Source organism: Pelophylax lessonae (assembly GCF_965119305.1).
Source record: "Pelophylax lessonae genome assembly, chromosome: 4".
In the NCBI taxonomy this organism is placed as follows: domain Eukaryota; kingdom Metazoa; phylum Chordata; class Amphibia; order Anura; family Ranidae; genus Pelophylax; species Pelophylax lessonae.
Genome location: NC_138771.1, coordinates 329,742,541 through 329,751,114, shown reverse-complemented (window position 1 = coordinate 329,751,114; position 8,574 = coordinate 329,742,541). Strand labels below are relative to the sequence as shown.

Sequence of the window (8,574 nt, the reverse complement as noted above, 5' to 3'; positions counted from 1 at the left end):
TGTCTGTACGGAGTCACGCAGCACACCTGTCTGTACGAAGTCACACAGCACATCTGTCTGTACGGAGTCACGCAGCACACCTGTCTGTACGGAGTCACACAGCACATTTGTCTGTACGGAGTCACACAGCACATCTGTACGGAGTCACACAGCACACCTGGCTGTACGGAGTCACACAGCACACCTGGCTGTACGGAGTCACACAGCACACCTGTCTGTACGGAGTCACACAGCACATCTGTACGGAGTCACACAGCACATTTGTCTGTACGGAGTCACACAGCACATCTGTACGGAGTCACACAGCACACCTGGCTGTACGGAGTCACACAGCACACCTGTCTGTACGGAGTCACACAGCACACCTGGCTGTACGGAGTCACACAGCACACCTGGCTGTACGGAGTCACACAGCACACCTGTCTGTACGGAGTCACACAGCACATCTGTACGGAGTCACACAGCACATTTGTCTGTACGGAGTCACACAGCACATCTGTACGGAGTCACACAGCACATCTGTATGGAGTCACACAGCACATCTGTACGGAGTCACACAGCACACCTGGCTGTACGGAGTCACACAGCACACCTGGCTGTACGGAGTCACACAGCACACCTGTCTGTACGGAGTCACACAGCACACCTGTCTGTAGGGAGTCACACAGCACACCTGTCTGTACGGAGTCACACAGCACATCTGTACGGAGTCACACAGCACATTTGTCTGTACGGAGTCACACAGCACATCTGTACGGAGTCACACAGCACACCTGTCTGTACGGAGTCACACAGCACACCTGTCTGTACGGAGTCACACAGCACATCTGTACGGAGTCACACAGCACATTTGTCTGTACGGATTCACACAGCACACCTGTCTGTACGGAGTCACACAGCACATCTGTACGGAGTCACACAGCACATTTGTCTGTACGGAGTCACACAGCACATTTGTCTGTACGGAGTCACACAACACATCTGTACGGAGTCACACAGCACATCTGTCTGTACGGAGTCATACTAAGTCACACAGCACACCTGTCTGTACTACAGAGTCACACTAATGCCCCATACACACGTGCAGATTATCTGCAGACTTTTGTCTGCAGACTTACCATTTCTATGTAGTGCAAGGGCCTGCCGGATTGCATACAAATTGAAAGTGTTTAGGTTTGACCTCATATTATATGGTTTTGGTAAGTCTGCAGACAAAAGTCTGCAGATAATCTGCATGTGTGTATGGGGCATAAGTCACACAGCACATCTGTCTGTACTACAGAGTCACACCAAATCACACAGCACACCTGTCTGTACTACAGAGTCACACCAAATCACACAGCACACCTGTCTGTACAGAGTCACACCAAATCACACAGCACACCTGTCTGTACAGAGTCACACCAAATCACACAGCACACCTGTCTGTACAGAGTCACACCAAATCACACAGCACACCTGTCTGTACAGAGTCACACTAAGTCACACAGCACACCTGTCTGTACAGAGTCACACCAAATCACACAGCACACCTGTCTGTACAGAGTCACACTAAGTCACACAGCACACCGGTATGCAGTAGAGAGAACTCGGCGATCGCCGTCAAACTTGTACACTAAGTTGATGACAGCTAATGACAGTGCCGCTCTCCGGGGATTGGCTGCGGGAGGTGACGTCACGAGGGGTGTTATTAAAGGCGGCGAGGAAGGAGATGAGTTTAGAAGTGGCAGGGACTGTCTTTGGGACTGGAGCGCTGCGCATCCTCCAGCCGGTGTCAGAGCAGATGTACGATACGGGACAAGAACGCCTCCCGTACGGATGAAAGGATCGGGCCACCCAGCCAGCTACATGCATGAAGACACCGGCCACAGTGCTGTGACTCGCTGTAAGGAATAAGAAGTTTACCGCTATGGATCCTCTGCTCACCCCCAGCCCAGCACCGAACTTTACCAGACCGCACAACAGCACCAAGCCTGATGAAGGCTGGATGGTGGGCATGGGCATCCTGTTGTCCATCATCATCCTGGTCATCGTGTTGGGGAATATCATGGTGATCACTGCTATAGCCAAGTTCCAGAGACTTCAGACAGTCACTAACTACTTCATCACCTCCTTAGCCTGCGCGGACCTGGTGATGGGCATGATGGTGGTGCCCTTCGGGGTAGGTAATATCATCATGGGTTCTTGGGAGTTTGGCAACTTTTGGTGTGAGTTTTTCATATCAGTAGACATCCTGTGTGTCACTGCCAGCATAGAGACGTTGTGTGTGATAGCAGTGGACAGGTATTTCGCTATCACCTCTCCATTCAAGTATCAAAGCCTGCTGACCAAGTGCAAAGCCAGAATAGTCATCCTCATAGTATGGGTTGTGTCAATCCTCACCTCCTTCCTACCCATCTACATGCACTGGTATCGAACCGAGGAGAGCCAAGCGGTGGCTTGCTACGACGAGGAGACCTGCTGTTACTTTTATACCAACCCTGCCTATGCCATTTCATCATCTATCATCTCCTTTTACCTACCCCTGGTGATCATGATATTTGTCTACGCTAGGGTCTTTCAGGTGGCCAAGAAACAGCTGAAGAAGATAGACAAATGTGAGGGGAGGTTCTACAACCAACCAGATGCCAATGGCAAAGTGGGCAACAGGAGGGCATCCAAGTTCTGCTTGAAGGAGCACAAAGCACTGAAGACACTGGGCATTATCATGGGCACCTTCACTTTGTGTTGGCTCCCTTTCTTCATAGTCAACATAGTCCAGGTGATGGACAAGGAGATCATTCCTATCCAGGTTTACACCTTCTTGAACTGGGTGGGCTATGTCAACTCTGCCTTCAACCCACTCATTTACTGCAGGAGTCCAGACTTCAGATACGCTTTCCAGGAGCTACTTTGTTTGAAGAAGTCAAGCACCAAGCTCTACACCAATGGATACCCCCAAAGCAATGGGAACAGTGTGTACAATGAAGAAAGTGACACTGCGCCAATGGGCAGGGAAAGAACTAATGAGGTCTTCTTCAAGGAGGAGATGACCCCAAGTCCATCCCTACTAAACTGTGAGGGTACTGTGGTGGACTACAGCATGGATCCCTTGGGCAAGAATCACAACACACAGGATGATTGCTTATTATAGGATCCCCCCTTTTTTTTTTAGAAACTGATGACAAACTGGATGCTTTGCAATACAAGGGTCAATCAGATCTTTCTCTAATGTATTGACATGAAGGATATGGAGGTCTTTCTTTATATTAAAGTTAAATCGCAGCTGGGCGGTGCCCATGACTTGCAGGATGTATACTTTTTTTGTATTAGGCAAGTGTTTTTATTTTTTTGTTTTTCTGTATAGTTTCACTTCCTAAATTAAGGTAAGAAGACATTCACTAAAGCGTTAAGGCTTTTTGATTGTGTTGCTGTCTTATATATTTAGCAAAACGAGAAGAATCTACCTCATGGATCTAAAAAAAAAAAGAGAAAAGTTATGTTATTGTGTTGTTAGAATTTTATCTTTTTTTATGTCTTGCATATTTTATTTTTTTTTGTGTCCTGTTACATGTTGTGACTGCAAAATGAACACTTGGCTGCTGGAGTGGCTGGTCTCTCCAGCAGTGGATAGGTTAATTTGGCAGATGTCAATCCCAGATTTATGTATAAGACAACAAATAACATAGGAAAAGACAGCTAGAAATTGGGCGAGAAACAATTTCTAAAAGCTAAAACTCAATGCCTTTTAACCCCTTCACCCTGAGAGCCAGGATCAAACAGCATGTTGGAGGGACATTACTATACTGTGGGCAAGTGACACCCCATATTCAGGGTTGCCAACTGTCAGTAATACTGTAGGCAAGTGACAACCCATATTCAGGGTTGCCAACTGTCAGTAATACTGTGGGCAAGTGACAACCCGTATTTCAGGGTTGCCAACTGTCAGTAATACTGTGGGCAAGTGACAACCCGTATTTCAGGGTTGCCAACTGTCAGTAATACTGTGGGCAAGTGACACCCCATATTCAGGGTTGCCAACTGTCAGTAATACTGTGGGCAAGTGACACCCCATATTCAGGGTTGCCAACTGTCAGTAATACTGTGGGCAAGGAACAACCCATATTCAGGGTTGCCAACTGTCAGTAATACTGTGGGCAAGTGACAACCCGTATTTCAGGGTTGCCAACTGTCAGTTAATTTACGAACAGTTTATAAAATCTGTAATTTTTCCATTTATCCATGAATGTCCGAAACGGACATTCACAGACAGATTTCAAAATTATGGATTTTACAAACTGTTAGTAAATTTACTGACAGTTGGCAACCCTGAATATGGGGGTGTCTGTTATTGACATGTCCGTAACGGACATTTACAGACAGATGTCAAAATCACTGATTTTACAAACTGTAAATTTACCGACAGTTGGCAACACTGGGGGTGTCTGTTATTGACATGTCCGTAACAGACATTCACAGACAGATGCCAAAATTATGGATTTTACAAACTGTTTGTCAATTTACTGACAGTTGGCAACACTGAATATGGGGGTGTCTGTTATTGACATGTCCGTAACAGACATTCACAGACAGATGCCAAAATTATGGATTTTACAAACTGTTTGTAAATTTACTGACAGTTGGCAACCCTGAATATGGGGGTGTCTGTTATTGACATGTCCGTAACGGACATTCACAGACAGATGCCAAAATTACTGATTTTACAAACTGTAAATTTACTGACAGTTGGCAACACTGAATATGGGGGTGTCTGTTATTGACATGTCCGTAACAGACATTCGCAGACAGATGCCAAAATTATGGATTTTACAACCTGTTTGTAAATTTGTTGACAGTTGACAACCCTGCCCATATTTCGGGCGCTGACAGTATTTGAATGGACGACCTTCAAGTGAAGGATTCCCCCAGGCATGAAGGGGTTTAAAGTTATTTTGAGTTCACTTAATTTTAGCAGGAAAGCCCATACGGAGAACCCATCCCCCTTTAAGAGACCTGCAGACTATGACAGTCGGAGGGTGATTTATTACACGCAGTTTTATGAGAAGCCCTATTGGCTTCAAATGCAAAAATGTAGGAGTTGACTTATGGTCACTGTCCACTGGAGTGTCATATGATAGGTTTAAAGGGCCACTACTGTGAAAAATAACCAATTTTAACTGTGTGTTATTTATAGATATAATAATACTATTCACTGTGTTATTTTTTTTTTCCTCCGCATTCACATGGCAATCAACTGTCCATATGGCATAGATTGACGCAAACTTTGACATTGGCAGAGGTGCTTGAGCAGTTGCCAATTGTTTTTTTTTTTTTTTTTTTACAGTCAAACCATATGAATAAAAGGTGACTATTGTAAGCACCCCAGAATGTGTCTTAGTTTGTTGCAACCCATGTAACGTTCACATATGTGGGACAGTTTGATCTGCACACAAAAGGAGGGGATAACCTAAATCTGTAAATAGAGCAAGTAAAAGAAAAACATAAGAATGAATATAGTGAATAATATTATTACATCTAAAACACAGTTATCAAAAATAAATAAATATATACCGTGTATATATATATATATATATATATATATATATATATATATGTATATATACATATATATATATATTTATATATATATATATATTTATATATTTATATAGATATATCTATAAATATATATATTTATAGATATATCTATAAATATATATATTTATATAGATATATCTATAAATATATATATATATATATATATATATATATATATATATATATATATATATATATATAGATGTATATATCTTTATATAGATATATCTATATATATATATATATATATATATATAGATATCTCTATATATTCGTATATATATATATATATATATATATATATAGATATAGATATCTCTATATATATATAGATATCTCTATATCTCTCTCTCTCTCTCTCTCTCTATATATATATATATATATATATATATATATATATCTTTATCTATCTATATCTATCTACCTATCTATATATATAGATAGATATCTCTATCTATATAGATAGATATATGTGTTTTTTTTTTGGCAATAGTGGTCTTTTAATAGCCAGTCCAACACTGAATGTATAAATGTAAACTTGTTGGTCTGCTTTACTAGCCACCTTATAACGAACAAGCCATACAGGTCTTTCTAGAAGGAGAAGAGCAGATGTTCCCCCATGACCTGCTCACCGTGGAAGTTAATCAATTAACTGACGCAGTCCTGCTGTTTCAGGCAGGTTTCTAGCCAGAAACTTGTCACTAATCCATTTTTGCTTTCGCCATATCCAGTTTAACTCACTGTTGAATTAATTCTGCATCTCTAAAAGATTTAAGTAGCCTGTGAGCGGGTCCATAAGCTGCAGAATTGGTTTTCCATTGCAGAGAATGATCAGGTAATAGGGAGAGCGTTGGAAATAAATGGGAGGATTTTCTAGCTCCTGCTTGAAGCATGCTGAGTTAATCAATTACCGAACCTGAAAAAAAAAAAAAAAAGATGGGATGACTTTTTCTTAATGATTGACTGAAAAAAATTTAGGGGGATGAGTTCTCCAGGTTAGTTAAACACTCGGGCTTGTTTAATAAGATAAAATGAAGTGCATAACCCATAGCAACCAGATTTCCTTTTTCCTCACTTGGTCACAGTTAAGTAAAATATGCTTGGTTGCTGTGTGTTATGGCACTTTGCACCTTCGTTGTAGTTTGCACAATCTTACTAACAAAAAGCCCGCAATCAGCTTATTTAATACTACAGTGCAAAGAGTAATGGTGTGCTGTGAAGTTGGCCACAAATGTTACACCATGATCGTGCAACTCTTTCGATTTGCCACCAACTATATGGTACGAAGGACTATCTAAGCAATCCCTTTTATTTATGTCTAAGCTTATAGACCCTCCAACTGCATAGTTGTTGTCGACTCCAAAGAACATCATACACATTACTATGTGACTGTACAACCTTTCCACAATCAACTTTAGATTTACCAAAATCATGAAATAGGAGGACCTACCTAAACTATCCAATCAATGTATATCAAATCAGGCAGGTTTTTGCACTATATCGTTTTTGGTAGATCTAAAAGGGTATTGTACATTCAGGTTGTAATGTATATGTTGAGCTTTAGGGAGATTGTACAATCAAATTGTAAAGTGTGGGGCCAGATTTGGTGTAGCCAGACTAATGTTTGACTGGTTTCTGTTGATTACAGTACATTGTTGCTCTTTGCTTCATGTTATCATGTTACTTAATGATGGCCATTGTGACTAAGCATGTCTACAGGTATTCCTGTCCACTTCACTGCATGCAGGGTCACCAGCAGATCAGCTCCTTTGCACATTTCCAAGCCGTACAGTATTGTATGCTGCTCGCAATTAAAGGTCATTGTACTACGAGTCCAAGTTGTTTGTGTTTTTATATTGTTTACATTTTTTGGATGTTGGGTAAGCGTTGGGGCTGCAGATGTAAATTGATTCAAGAGGCAGAAAATATAATTGACATGTTACTTAAATGGATTCAAGAGGCAGAAAATATAATTGACATGTTACTTAAATGGTTTCAAGAGGCAGAAAATATAATTTACATATTACTTTTTATATAGAGACTTAAAATACGTGGATGATTTTGTATGCAAAGGTTCTTATATCTGTACAGAAATCAAGTTATTTGACATTGGAGGTGACTAATACTATTAAAGCTAATGGGGTTGTTTTCACCCTTGCCTGTGGTCAAATAACTGGTGTGGAACAGGAAATTTCTATTTTTAATTTCAAATTCTTTGGATCCTGATTGAAATTTGAAGTGAACTCACACAAGGGTAAAAATAACTTCTTTAGTAAATCAGATCCTCTAAAATCAGTTTGCAAACCTTACACACCAAGATAAGGATATTTATTTAAAAATAAAAAGTTACAGTTGTTTTTAACTCCAAACGGACAAATGAGATTTGAAAATGACAGTCACATAGCTAAAGGAAAAATTGTTATTCTTATTTGAAAGCTTTGTGACTTGAGCCTATTGTAGTTACGAAGACACTGTGGGGTTGATTTACTTAAACTGGAGAGTGCAAAATCTGGTGTAGATCTACATAGAAACCAATCAGCTTCCAGGTTTTTTTGTCAAAGTTTACCCGCTTGCCGACCGTATACTGTGCAACTATATACGGTGGCTAGGTGGCTCTCCTGCGCAGGATCACGTAACTATTACATGACTATTACGTGATCCTGTACTTCTGGGTCTGAGACACACATGCACGCCACCAGCCACCCGCTCCAGCCAGAGCTGACATGCATGTACCGCTGAGTTGATGCCTATCGGCACCCACCGATCATTAGGCAGAGAGCCAGAACGACGATCTACCTACGTAAACAAGGCAGATTGTCCCATACATAGTGTGTCCCATATTGTCCCATACATAGTATGTCCAATATTGTCCCATACATAGTGTGTCCCATATTGTCCCATACATAGCGTGTCCCATTTTGTCCCATACATAGTGTGTCCCATATTGTCCAATACATAGTGTGTCCCATATTGTCCAATACATAGTGTGTCCCATAT

The 8,574-nt window shown here is 41.1% G+C and overlaps 1 protein-coding gene across 1 annotated transcript; it reads left to right on the top strand.

Moving 5' to 3' along the window:
- Window positions 1-1,881: 1,881 nt before the first annotated feature.
- On the top strand, window positions 1,882-3,475 carry ADRB2 (adrenoceptor beta 2). Its single transcript, XM_082254479.1, has one exon. It carries the CDS (start codon window positions 1,910-1,912, stop codon window positions 3,131-3,133), a length of 1,224 nt encoding a protein of 407 aa, XP_082110605.1. The 5' UTR covers window positions 1,882-1,909; the 3' UTR covers window positions 3,134-3,475.
- Window positions 3,476-8,574: the final 5,099 nt, after the last annotated feature.

Excerpts from the sequence above, each read along its gene's own strand:
- ADRB2 (XM_082254479.1), top strand. The coding sequence starts at position 1,910 with ATGGATCCTCTGCTCACCCCCAGCCCAGCACCGAACTTTACCAGACCG.